General features: G+C 54.3%; 1 protein-coding gene across 1 annotated transcript in view; it reads left to right on the top strand.

Moving 5' to 3' along the window:
• The window catches only part of LOC109307768 (aquaporin-7-like), a 33,396-nt gene that overhangs the window by 16,752 nt on the left and 2,598 nt on the right, over positions 1–14,046 (top strand). The window contains exons 2-5 of the mRNA XM_019531840.1: positions 965–1,091; positions 6,223–6,349; positions 9,780–9,917; positions 11,164–11,282. Of these exons, the coding sequence (XP_019387385.1) occupies positions 1,002–1,091; positions 6,223–6,349; positions 9,780–9,917; positions 11,164–11,282 (474 nt within the window). The 5' untranslated portion in view covers positions 965–1,001. The remainder of the gene's footprint in view (positions 1–964; positions 1,092–6,222; positions 6,350–9,779; positions 9,918–11,163; positions 11,283–14,046) is intronic.

The raw sequence follows: 14,046 nt of genomic DNA, 5'->3' as shown, positions 1-14,046 counted from the left end.
GTCTGAGCACCCAAGGGTGGATGGGACACGGAGGAGCAGAGGAAACTGAGACAACAGTTTTTGGCTCCTCGTTGTCCTAGAGAAAGGCGACCAAGATACAGAGCTTAAGAAACACCTTCCTGAAGTGCTGGGACAGAAACATCCGACTGTCGTGAATCTCTAGCTGCCGCGTTCGTCACCCATGGTCACGGCCCTTTGGGTAGATGTGATATCTTTTATAGTTGGAGAAAACTGGTTCCTTGCAAGCTTTCCGGTACCGACACCCTTCTTCATCCTCCCTCTGCCTGAAGAAGGGTGTTTGCACCCGAAAGCTTGCAAAGAACAACTTTTTGTTGGTCCAGTGAAAGATATCACATTTACCCAAAATAATGTTAGCTGCCTAGGTCCTCAGACCAACACGGCTACGACCAGCATCCCTGAAGTACTGTCACGGTGCCACACCAGAGTCGGGGCAGGACTCGGGTGTTTTCAAAGAAAGCCAAAGGCAAATCTCCGCGAGCTGGTTTCAGTACAGGGGCTAAGACACCCAGGTGAGCAGTCCTGACTCGGTCCATTCACAGGCGCCCGCTTGCGATGCATCAGGCGGCTCATTGTGCCACAAAACAGGAGCCGGCTGATCTGCGCCCGCGGAGAACGAGAGCAGCTCGAGGACTACAATTGGGACGTTTATCACCCTGTCTCCATGGGGACGGACTCTGACGGAGGAGCAAAGTTTATTTTGTCTTCTAGCAATGTTGCGCCTTTGTCATGTTGATCGACCTCCTCTTCCCCCAGGAGTTCACCGGTGCAAAGAGAAAAAAAAAAAAGGGTTTAAAAGCAACAAAAAAAAGGGACTTTGAGGCTAGTTGCTGCTTCGTTGGTTTGTTCATCTTTAATCGAGTGACTGGAGGCGTTGGAGGGCGAGGGGGGGTGAGCCGGCTCAAAAGGGAGCTGTCCCGTGTCATGAAATCTGCTTTCGCCGCAGGGGCCTGGTGGGCTGAAAGCTGACGGCGGAGCGCAGGATGCTGGAGAAAATTCAGAAGATCCTGACGGTCCGCAACGAGCTGGTCCGGGAGGCGCTGGCCGAGGCGCTGGGCACCTTTCTTCTGATGGTAAGGGACATGGCCTGCGTTGTGCATGTGTGTGTGCCCGCGCAGGTGGGCATGGGCCCGTGCGTGCCCGCGGCTGACCCGCGCATTTCCCAGAGCAGACTGAAGACTCAGCAGCCGGGCGCAGCTCTCACGCCAGACCCTTTTGACACCTGCGGTGCTGGCAGGCTGCTACGGGTTAACTCTCGGCCCAGGTTTGCCCTGCCTGGCAGCTGAATGAGCTTATTGTCAGGGGCAAAGGCAGAAGTGGAGAGATCAAGGGGCCACGCAGCAGCCCGGGAACCAAACAACGGGTCTAATTGTCTGTTGCGAGAGAATAAAGAGTTTGTTGCCAAAGCCGCGGAGCAGCAGCTCGTCGATAGCAGCCAGCTGCTTAGTCAGGCTGCACCTTGTCTCCCGGGTCCTGATCCCTGGGATGCATGTGGAGAAGGTGAGGCAGAGAGGGTAAGGGACTTGCCCAAGGGCAGACCCTGCCACTGACATACTCTAAGTGCAGGGCTGGGGGCCAGAGGCTTCCCCCTCCCAACCTGGCTTGTTACTGCCCAGCGGGGCAGAGCAGAAAACATATTGCTCTCCCACGGGGGTGGAACCCAGTGTCTAATAAAAGTAATTACTCTAATTCAGAGCCAGACGGGTCGTGGGCTTGGGTGGCACCTCTTAGTGACTGACACGCATGCCCCAATCGCACCCAGTCTTCCCTTGCTGCTTGACGTTGCAATGGTGCCTCTTTATCGGACGACTTCTCACCAAATAACTCACAGGAGAAGCAGATTTGGGGCTTTAGTGCGAGAGGCCCTGTTTCCAGCTCCAGACCTCTCCTTACAATATATGATTTGGTGGTCTGGGCATCAAAAAAGAGTCAAAGCGGGAAGCGGGAATGCAGAAGGGATCTTGCATTTCTCCGTTAGCACCCACATAGCCCCACTGTGCTGGGTACTGGGCAGGAAAATACTGCCTTTGCTCTGAATTGCTCCACCAACCATTGGTGTCAGGAGTCTGGGGCAGGGATTGGGTTTGTACAGAGCTGGGCACAGGGGAGCCCCGGAGACCGGGCACTGCAGTGACACCAGGGCTGCTCGTGCCTGTTAGTCTTCTTCCTGTCTCCTGCTTGCACGCACAACCATATGGCATTGCCTGCACGTAACCAAATGGGCATGTATTTTTTTCACGCTCTGTTGTATGCGTAGACCCCAGGTTGCAGGGTTGTCGGGGTGGACTCTCAGCAAAGCCTGCTGCCAACCCACCCAGCTGTGAAAGGGCATCTAGTCATTTGGCTTATCCACCAGGGTATGTGCCAGGAGCTTAGCAAACAATATTTTTTTTCTTCTCATTTTTCATACTCACAAGAGTCAGATTGTGCAGAGGTATTGATAGAGCACCTGATGATAGACAGGGTCCCAACTGATTTCATAGTCATGGGAGCAGTGACCCCAGTTCATACGCTCTGGGCTGTCCCGGCAGAGCTGGGGTCGAGTCGCTTGACTCCAGGTGACATGCAGATGAAATATAAAATCCCCGCTTTCAGGAGAGGAGAGTTAAGAGTTTCTCTGCTTTCCAAGACCACAGGTGCGAGGCTTTTTTCGAGAGCATTCATGGAGTTGGGGGGCTCCTAGACATTTTGGGGACTTTGATCTACTGAACCTGTGATCACATCAGCTCAAACTGGCCAGACCCTTAGGAAGTAAAACAGGCTCCCCAGAGCGGTGGCGCAGTCTCCATCCTTGGAGGTGTTTAAGACCTGGGTAGACAAAGCCTTGGTTGGGACGATGCAGTTGGGGCTGGCCCTGCTTGGAGCAGGGGGTTGGACTAGATGTGACCTCCCGAGGTGTCTTCAATTCTCATTTTCTAAGTGGGGTGGATAGATAGGCGCTTGCCGTAACTCTGATGGGCATTGCACATCACTACATCCCATAGGTGCAGAGCGGCGGACAGCTTGGCATTGCTCTCACCTGACATAAGCTTGCAAGTGCACCCTGCTCCTCTCCTGGGCAAGCCGGTGGTGTTGAAGGATTGGCAATGTGAAGGGCAGGATCCTCTGGCTTTTTGCCAGCGTTCATTAACGTGATGGCAGCTCCAGATTGGGGCGGGTGGAGCCCCGCGTGGCCATGACCCGTGTAAACATGTCAAAAGCCAGGCCTTGCTCCAAGAGCTGACAACCTCTCTGAAGGCGAGAGCCAGAAAGTGGGTGTAGCCGCATTGCAGGCGGGACCAAGGGAGGACAGAGGCAGCGCAGTGATCATTAGAGGAATTACACTGTCACTTATCTATATTTAGAAATAGTATTAGTGCTACAGGCCACACACCTGGGCTCCTGCAAGCAGACCGGGCAGCGCGTGTACCCGGGCAGCCCTGTAATGAGCCCACGCTGTGGACATCATTGACCGGCAGGGATATCGCAGGGTGTCCATTATCGTATCACAGTTGTCATGTCTGGTGTGCTGTGTTAAGGGATTTGCCAGGTGAACCAGCAGCAGGTTTGGCAGAAAGGACAGAGTATCTGTATAAAGAATTAGGCAGGGAGGGAAATGCCCAACAAAGCTTTGGGGACCTGCTTTCCGGCCTGCTGTAGCCTAGTGCTGGTTCTCCCCGCGGGCAGCCTTGGAGCGGCAGGTCCGTGGAGGACTTTGCGATACATCGAATAACCCAAATTCACACCAGACGTGGGAGTCTCTGGGGAGAGCTCACAGTACACCAAGAATAAGCAGCTGCTTTCACTGGGAGCTGCAGAACTAATTGCAGCGTCCATCAGTGACGAAGGACATGTCTTCCATCCTTCTCGTGACTACCGGCATAGTCCAAAGCTCGCTGAAGTTCATGGGAAGCCTCCCATGGATTAAGTAGACTGGATCAGAGCCTGAAAGGGAGGAGCTCCCTTAGTCTTAGGCAAGCACCGTGCTTTGCTTTACGCGGAGCTGGGGTTTGAATTTGCACCTGACCCGGCTCAGTGCAGTTGCTCCAAGCGTACGGTCCAGCCTGGCACCGCTTTCTGAGATGATAGAAAGCACCATCTACCTACAGATAGTCCTGTGGATGTGCCGTGTCAAAACCCAGACACATAATAGCATGGTCCACGTCCTGCCCCGTGTCTTGTCTCTGAAACGACACATAAGGTCCTGGCTTGGAAATGCTGCCGGTGTCCAAACGCCTCGCTGAGACAGCGGGCGCAGGAACCAACACGATCCCACACAGGGGTCAGAGACCAGCGGGAATACCTGTGTTTTGGCTTTATTTCGCTGTTCCTAGAAAGTGGCTTATCTCTAGTCTGCCCTGGGGCTTCCCCACTATAGCAATGCACTTCCTCAGCCCGTGCTCACGCCCTGCAACGGCTTTGCTCTGTCGATGCTGCGGGGAGTCCTTGGTGATGCAGCTCAGGGCAATAAAATACCTGGCCTGAGCAGGAAAGGAGCTTCACAAGGGATTTCTAGAGTCCAGAGACCTAAGACCAGCTGGGAAATGGCCTTCACACAGTGCAGATCACCGCTGCATGCAGCAGGTCATCAGCGCGTGTGCACAGGTGCGGGGGTGCGAGGCCGGTCCAGCGGCTGGGTGGAAGGATGGATCCTGGTGATGTCTGAAAGCAAGTCGGCAAAATTGTCATTAAAGGCAGGCTGGGAGATGCAGGGCAGCACAACAGGACAGGCAAAGGGTGACAGCGTTAGCTAGCACAGGATGACCCTACCCATCCCCTGGCACGCCACTTTCCACTGGTGATCTGCTGAGTCCTGGGACGCTCGCGGTGCCGGGGGCTCTCTCGAATGCCCGCGATGGCCGGGATTCGGTATTGTGAGACGTTCCCTTTCCCTCTGTATAGTGTGGTAGGAACAATGCCTAGAACTGGGCAAATAATTGGTTTTCCTCTTTGCTGGCTGAACTGAAAGAGTAAAAAATATAGATTTTTTTTTAGTTTTCTTGGAAAAATAAGTCTTTTTTTGGGAGGGGGGGTTGGTTTGGGGGGGTGGGGGTTGGGTTGTTGTTTGAAACGCATTCTTCCCAACCCTTACAGCTCAATGTGAACAATTTGGGAGACAAAACTATTGTGTCCAAAACGAATTGGAAAAGTTTTATTTGTTCAAAAACCATGTCAGGTGAGGTGACCAGGGTTTGACTTCTCCACAGTCACCAGTCTGGCCCAGCTTTGAAGAGTTTCTGCACCCCGGGATATTTTCAGAAAGGACAGAGTATCTGTATAAAGAATTAGGCAGGGAGGGAAATGCCCAACGAAGCACGGGGGTGTCTTACAAAGCTTTGGGGACCTGCTTTCCGGCCTGCTGTAGCCTAGTGCTGGTTCTCCCCGCGGGCAGCCTTGGAGTGGCACATCGAATAACCCAAATTCACACCAGATGTGGGAGTCTCTGGGGAGAGCTCACAGTACACCAAGAATAAGCAGCTGCTTTCACTGGGAGCTGCAGAACTAATTGCAAATAGCTCTGTACAGTGTGGTAGGAACAATGCCTAGAACTGGGCAAATAATTGGTTTTCCAATTATTCTAAACCTTTCCCCCAAACCCTCTCCCAGCTCTAGTTATGTGATGCCTCGGCTCCTTTTCCTCTTAGCTCCTGGAGTGAATCTCTCAGCGTGCCTGTATTTTAGGGCTAGGTCTGGCCATTGGGGCTGTAGCTTGTCCCACATCATTGACAGCAACCTGGATCTGCATTTCCATGCCCCAGTCCCAAATTGCAAGGCAGCGATGGGAGCTCTAAATCAGTGGTTATGAATGTTTCTAGGCTCAGGGGTCCTCTTGCTAGACTCAAGCCACCCCGAACATGCCAGCTCTGAGCTTTTCACTCATTTCTTGACTGAACAGAGCAATTCTCCTGTGGCCAAGAGTGCAGAAAGACCCCAGCAGGTCCTGGCTGGAGTCTCTTGTGAATCACGTGGAAGTGCTTGCACACCTGAGAGCGCCAACGGTGCACGGCACCCCACAGAGCTGGGTGCAAATCACTGCTGTAGGAGGCACATGCGTGTTTGCACAGCGGGTCCCCTGAGGCGAGGGTTTGCGGGGGACCCCATCCTTCATCTCCGAGCGGCTGCCCTCCTCGTGTTGTCGCGTTTAGCCTTGACTAGGATCTAGGCAAGGCCGCCCTGGGAGGACTCATGCAATGGTGCAGCCTTCTTCTTCTGTCTCTGCATTAGCTCCTTGGCTTAGGGTCCGTTGCCCAGGTGAATCTAGGAGGAGGAAAGTTTGGGGAATACCTGAGCATCAACCTGTCATTCGGACTGGGCGTCACTTTGGGCATCCATGCAGCTGGCGGGGTCTCAGGTGAGTGAGCACGCTGGATGGAGGGCACGGAGGGGCATCTTCCTGGAGCTGGGTGCTGGGTATGTCCTCAAGGGAGGTGGCCTGTGGGCTGGTGCTGCTGAACAAGTTGTGTTTTAGTGACACGGTGAGGACCCTTCCCCTGGACGCTGCGACCCTGGTGGGAAGGCTTTGCTGTCCTAGCAGCGCTGGTGCAGCACAGGGAGGAGGGGCCTTGGACACACATCTGGGTGCTGAGGCTGCGGAGGTGGGAGTATTGCGGGAGGGAGCGCAGTAGGGAGCCACCGTTCCCCGGCTTCCCCTTCAGAGCACGTGGCCCCTCGGGTCCCCTAGATCCACCGCTCAGGTCCAGAGACGGACCTGCCCATCCCTCCCATGGATGCGATAGGAGGCACGTGCCACCCCGATCCCAGTGGAGCAGCTTGGGAAGAAACTCAGAGCGTCAGGGTTCCCCTCCCCTGCGTAGGCCCTGCACGGGGTGACTCAAAACCCGCCTTTCACTATTCCTGGATGCACTGGTTTCCCTGCCAGGACTCCCTGCAGGGAAATGAGAGGGCAACAAGGGAGTTAGGAGCACTTTGGACTCCAGCGTCCTTGAAATAAACCTTGTGTAGCCTGGATCTTGCCCAGTGGGAACTCAGTCTCTTGCTCTATAAGAAATTCTGGTGCCAATGGCACTGAGCAGCTTATGAGTTTGATCCTAGATTCAAACACACACACACTTGCACACACAGACACACACATCTGCAGACATGCCCATGCACACACAGACACACACCTCTCTATAGACATGCACACACACACGCACAGGCATGAACACACACACACACGGGCACGTACACATGCGCATACGTGCACACTAGGGATATCGTTTCAGGGCAACAGCACTGGATCTCTCCGTGCCTCTTACCTTCTGTAATCGCTGCGCTTGTCTGTCCTGGCAGAAGAGGCTGGGGCCTATGCTGGCGGGGAGCTGAACCCAACCCTTGCTCCTCACATTGCAGGATGAAACGTGGGATTTCTAGGGGCAGGGCATAGCAGGGGATGTAGGAGAAAAGGAAGAGCACCTTGGCATGAGCAGCCTGCTTGTTGCCTCACTGTCCGTCTGGAGGTGATAGATCTGCTTGGGGGGAAGGAGGCTGGGTGAAGGGGATGACCTACACCACGTTTGTTAGCAAAGGGATTGACCTTCAGCTACAGGACGTGAGAGGAGGTGTCATTTCAGCTCAGGCAGGGACGGGGCTCATACTGACGGTCACACTCAGAGCCAGCTTCAGATCGCGGGTTGGCTTCACCTCTGCGATGAGCAGAGAGGAGACTCCTAGGAAGATGCTGTACAGGTGGACTAGGGATAGTGTGTCCCAGCCTACAGGAGCTGGCAGGGGAGAACTCGCTTGCTGCTCTCCGGTCCCATTCGGATCGCCAGGCAGGGTCCTGCCAGTGCCTCATCCCCCCTGCTTCTTCCCTGTTGTAAGACAGTGCCGATAAGTGAAGCCGTGTCTTGGTTCATTTCCAGAGGTACCTCGGTGTTAGTGGTGTGCAAGGGGCTGGGAGGTTTGAAGACAGGTTGAGTACATAGTTGCTTGGGAATGCAGAAGCCTGGACTCGATGGTCAGCAGGCCCCTTCCAGCCCCCTGGTCCTGGTGTAGAAAAGGGGATGGCCATTAAGACTGGAGGCTGAGAGCAAAGTTATCCGAATTCATCCCGGGCTTGGTTCGCCCATGGTCCAAGGTGGATAAGGCCTGCTAGTATCTGGGGCCAGGCATCACGACTGCCCATCTTTGACTCCTTGGCTGGGATAAAAGTAACTTCCCCAGCACTGGTCCCCCGGCCTCACCAGCCCACGGGCAATGACACTGAGCAAGCAATGGGCTGCTGGCAACATCCTGCTTACTCTCCCTGTCCACCTAAAGAAACATGCACCTGTGTGAGGCAAAAACTCCTGCAGCCACGCACGATGTTGGAGGGTCTCGTGGGCGTAGCATTGCCTGTGAACCATCAGTTGGGTAGAATCATAAACCCATAGAAAATGAGGGTGGAAGGGACCTCAGGAAGTCACATCTAGTGCAACCCCCTGCTCCAAACAGGACCAGCCCCAACTACATCATCCCAGCCAAGGCTTTGTCTACCCAGGTCTTCAACACCTCCAAGGACGGAGAGTTCACAACTTCTCTGCATAACCTGTCCCAGTGCTTTACTACCCTCCTCATGAGAAAGTTTTTCCTACTATCTAACCTCAACTTTCCTTGCTGCAACTTGAGCCCATTGCTTCTTATTCTGTTATCAACCACCACCAAAAACAGCCCAACTCCATCCTCCTTGGAGCCACCCTCCAGGGTACTCATGCACCAGAGTTTCCCACTGAGATCTGAGCCACCTTTTCCTGGGCGCTGAGCTTAAGACAAGAGGCAGCCCCTGCCTGCAGAGCTTGCTAAGCTAACTAGGAAGAAGTAGCACTCCTATTTTACAGATGGGAGAACTGGGGCCCAGAAAGAATAAATGATGTGCTTAAGGTCACAAGAGAATTGTGTGGCAGAGATCAGGGGTGAACCCAGATCTCCCGAGGCCCAGCTCAGCACCAGAGGAGCAAGACTGTCCTTCCTTTCAGCAGCAAAACAGCTCCTCAGAGCAGGGCACTAGGGATAGTGTGTCCCAGGGGAAAAATGACTCTTGTGTCTTTAGAAAATGGAGCAACCAGAAGGCTGATACCAGCTCACTCTGGTGCTCTCCTGCCCTGCTCAGGATCTCTGGGTGAAGCCAGGAGAGAAGTTAATTAACAGCAGGAATGATAATGCATTAGTCACCCAGAGCAGGTGAGATCCCACAGCTAAGCCACGGAGTGCTGCGGGGGTAATTTCCCAGCTGCAATTCATTCCCACCCTCCCTTATAGGCCTCATTTCTCCACCACGAACATGTAGTCCTGGCACCCCCTCCAGGCCTGATTCTGGAGGTGCTGAGCCCTGCAGTGTCCTTGGACTTCGGGGAGGTTGTAGTGCTTGCAAACACTGCTGTTCTGAGTTGCTCTACAAGGTGTAGGACAACCGGGAACCACATCCCCGCAAGTCACCAGCCTCCTTTTCCTGCACGGGAGACCTGTGTGCATGCATGGGAGTCCACTGCCCGAGGGTTGGGGCGGAGCACTGAGCTATACCGCCGGGAGCCGCTGGGCTGGGGCTGCTCCACGGTGTAGCCACGCACCGGTGTGGGAGGTGTTTTGCATTCACTTCCTGCAGGGGCAATGTGACTGCACCAGGCAGAGGTGCCTGGAGAGAAGCAAGACCCATGGGTGGATGCCCAAGGGATGACTCCTCCTGGGTGGATGTTGCTGGTGCCTGGTATTCCCCAGCACCAGCCTCGGGGACGGCCAGCAACGGTGCAATCGTTGCTCTGGGACAGGTGCAGTAAAGCAGATGCAATGCTTTCTTTCCGCAGGAGCTCACCTGAATGCCTCCATTACCTTCACCTACTGTCTCCTGGGGAAGCTGCCCTGGAAGAAGCTTCCGGCCTACGTGGTGGGCCAGTTCCTGGGGTCCTTCGTGGCAGCAGCCACCATCTTCGGCTTGTATTACGGTAGGGTGGCTTTTCCCCAGCTATGGTCCTGGCTGACCGTGCGTTAGTTTGATTGCCGGACAGGCGCGCTGGCAAGCATGGGGCTGCTATGCGGGCCAGCAAAGGCAGGGCTAGTGCATCTTCCATGCTGTCTCCCGGCCAGCTCAGAATAGCACTTGGATGCTGAGTCCAGGAGGGTTTAAACCCATGCTGGAGCTGGGCAAATGGCTTGAGTGACACGTTTCAGGGCGCGCTGCTGATCCCACGTGAAGGAGCTACTTGCTCAGCTCCTGCCTCTCTGCCCTGCAGGGCCAAGCTGCCCGAGATCTCCCTTCTGCTGGTCCTTAGCCCATGATTAGATGCACACTAGGACAGGAGTGCTTTCACCTGGCTTAGTGCACGTGCACAGTGTCAGGCAGAAAAGATACGCTGTGCCTTTGCACCTACCTTCTGGGTCCCGTATGAAAAGACACTTGCCCTGGGCTTAGCCCAAGAGACTCGAGCTCTCTTTTGGGGAGCAAATGCCACCACCCTTGGAGAACCGATGCTCCCAGGCATCGGTCTCTTGGTCCCACGATGCTGAATGTCTCCACTGCCCTCACCCTGGCTGGGTTTTGGGGAGGACGCGTGTCTTTCTGGCCTGCTAGGGCTTTGTGAAGGAAGGTGGGCCCCAGGAAGGTATTCTCACAACCCAAAGTCAATCATCTGCTGTGTGTCATACTGCAGCCAGCCCTCCCTGAGGTCGTTGAGGCTGGGGCTCCCACGGCAAAAGCTGGAGGGGGAAGGATGCAGAATGGGTATAGCAGGTGGCTCAATGAGGCGTGGTATTTTAAAACACCTCCACCTCGACTGCAGCTGGAGCTGGGAGGAAGGGGGACACCTCGGAGGATCAGGACAAGGTGGGGTTTGTTTTGCTGCCTGCTGCTACCAGGAGCGAGACCATCTGGCTGCTGGCTCTGGCATGTCTCAAAAGCCTCCCCGGGGGACAGGGAAGGTGTCTTTCTTCTTTCTGGGGGCCCCCAAGGCTGTGCAGCTGCAGAGGGAGGTCACATCTAGCTCAGGCGGCTGCTGTCATGTCTCCAGGCCAGTCTCCTGGAGCTGAGCGGTCGATGAACTCTGTGCCTGGGAAGGGTGTGATGGCAAGGCCATGTCCTCCCGCTCCTCTCCTCTCTTGCTGCAATTGTGGTGTCTGCACTGAGGGCCCTGCCCGGTCTCTCTGGCTCAGCCTGGTCCCCGCATGCATTACCCTGGTCTCCCTTTCTCCTAGATGCACTTTACCTCTACACTGGAGGCAACTTCACCGTGATGGGACCCAATGCCACAGCCGGGTTCTTCGCCACCTACCCAGCCCCGTATATGTCCCTGACAGGGGCTTTCTTCAACGAGGTTAGTCCCTAGGGTGACTGTAGGGTGGAGGATGGGGACGCGTGGTGTTGAGAGGGTGCCACATGGATGACGCAGAGCCAGGAGCTGTAACGAGCCCCTATGCGGACGAGCTGAGTGCCAAGAAGGAGGCTGGGTCGCAATGGGATGGGCTGCAGGCAAAGGCGAGCGGGCACAGCAATGTGGTATGATTGAGAGGTGGATCCCTGGAAATGGAGAGCGCAGGAGCTGGGGGCGGGTGGATGTGTGAAGATGGGGAGTTAGCAGTGAGAGCCCCAGAGCAGGGCTTTGCTGGGAACCGGCTTGTCCTTGTTCCCGCAAGACGCCGGCTCTGCATGGCACGTGGCTCTGAGAGGTGCACTTGCCTCAGTTTCTTGGGGGGCATCGGGGAACCCCTGCTGATTTCCCATCTTGGTGCATCATGACAAGGTCTCCAGGCAGCTTCAAACAGGCCACTGATAGAGCAACTGGGGAAGAGGCTGATCACACCGGGGTGGGGGGACACCTGGATTGACTTCTCTGAGGATGGCTTAGGAATGACACAGGGGCACGGGGTTTGGACCATTTGACCCCCAGGACCCTCCCATGGAGGGAAAGGATCAGAAAGCTGGCAATGAGACGCTGCACCCGGGGGCACGGCAGCATCGTGGTGGCCATGTGCTGGACCACGACCTACCCAAGCATGCCCCAGCCCAGAAATACACCATCTGGTCCTGTGTGGTCTGTTGTTTTGGGGTGGAACCTGCCCCTTCTTTCACCTGGGGGACAACCCAGCTTAGCAGGGACCAAGTCTTGTGCACTCACCAGTACAGGCCCAGTCCATTCCCGCTCCCTACGCATTGCTAGTGCCTCATGTACCCAGGCTGGTCCTCTGTGTGGCTCATTGCACTATTAAGGGAGTTTCTCTGCTATTCAGCTTTGCATTGATCACTGTCTGGTTGCCTCCCGTGCTTTGCAATTATAATCTTTTCTTTCTGAGCCTCTCCACAGCACCCCAAAAAGTTCCTCTCCTACCAGGGGCCTGGCAACCTTCAAACTTTCTCGGACAGCTTTCCTGGCTTGATGCTCTGGTGTGGTGATGTTAAGATGATTGCAGAACAGGCAATTTTGAACTGCTTGGCTGTGATTTAAGTGTATGTTGGCAAGGCAGTCAATTGTTCAGTCAAATATTGTCAGTTGACTTCATATTTTTGATTGGTCAAAGATTTTAGCAGTTTTACAAAAGAAATATATATATTTTTTGGAGTTTTCTTGACAGAAATATGATTTTTATCAGGTTTTTTTGGGACACATTTCTTAATGGAAAACTTGTGCTTTTTCTGTGTATTATTTGGACCTGTTAGCAATCTTTTACAATTTTTGACTGATATTTGACCCAGTCAACTGACCTAACTTTATTTGACTGGTCAAATACCCAACCCTAGTATTTACTCATGGCAGACAAGACCATGGCCAGATCAGACAAAGCAAAGGGCGAGATAAAAGTCCATCTTGTACATCAGGATGATGCACAACATTGTCTGTTATGATCATATCTGCTAGCTGGGATTCAAATGCAAGTCATCTCCAGCTCCAGCTCATCAGTGGAGGGTTACTGGAGAAAGAACACTGCATTCATCAACATCATCATCATCATTTAATCCCAGTGACAGACCAGGGCTTCTTTGCTGATATTGTATCAGGACAGCTCAGCTGTATGTCAGAGCCCCTGTGCTGCAACCAGTGATTGGAGAGTCTCTTTCAGTTGAAATCTCAGGGGTCCTTCTGGAGCAGAAAGAGCCAGCTCTGCCCTGAACGGCCATGTAGTGATGACAGTAGCGTCCCCACATGGCCTCAGATTTGGCTTATCTTCAGGGCGATGCACAGCACGACTGCTGCATGGGGACTCTGCCATACCAGAGTATAAATGCAAAGCATGGGACCGATTCTAAGCTCAATCGATCCCAAGCTGAATGGCGGTGTGAGCTCCCAGCAGCCACAAAGCCATCACTTTTATTAATGTTTTTGGGTGGAACAGCTGCAAAAATCCAGGTGCCGAATGAATTCCACAAAGCAGAGGGACACGTGCAGTTGTCTCGGCTCAAGTCCCATGATGCCTGTGACACCACAGGGCTAAAAATGATGGCTGTGCTCCATCAGAGCAGGGAGATTCATTTTCCCCTGTGGGCAGAGCACCTGGCAGCAGCCGCAAGAGCGGCTGGCATTTGTGTCCCGACACCTTTACATCGAGCACGGCTGGCTGCTTCATTGCTGCAGGTTTTCAGGGCTCTGCCTGAGCCTGGTACAAACAGGCTTACCTGCCCTGCAGTGTTAGAGACCTCAGTACTGCTGCTGGGCAGGTCAGTCCTGCTCACCCTGTCCTGCTCTGTGCATGAGGACCCCAGAAACGAGGCAGTGAGGACAGCCCAGGGCATCCTGGCACCACACGTGGGACCTAGACTCCTGGCCTGCTCAGGAGCGGTGGCTTGGGGGACCCACGTCATCCTCTCCACCTCACTTCTCATGTCAATGAGGACACGAAGCAGAGATGGGGGCTTCTTGGCTCAAAGGCCAGACTGACCTTTGGCTTCTGTGATGCACATGTATCCTCAGTGCCTAGGGCTAGTGGAAAGGAGAGATGAAGGATAGTTTCACTCGGTGTCTGCGTGTCCATATTCATGTTGCTGGTTAGCGTGATGGATGCTTTCACTAGGAACTCGGCTGCCTATTCCACACGGGCTCCACAGCATCTGGCCAGACATCGAATGATGGCCCTGGAGGAAAAAGG

Source organism: Crocodylus porosus, unplaced genomic scaffold, assembly GCF_001723895.1.
Source record: "Crocodylus porosus isolate Cpor-Errol unplaced genomic scaffold, CroPor_comp1, whole genome shotgun sequence".
Classification (NCBI taxonomy): Eukaryota; Metazoa; Chordata; order Crocodylia; family Crocodylidae; genus Crocodylus; species Crocodylus porosus.
The sequence above is the reverse complement of the archived record's forward strand: the minus strand, read 5'-3'. Positions and strand labels throughout refer to the sequence as shown.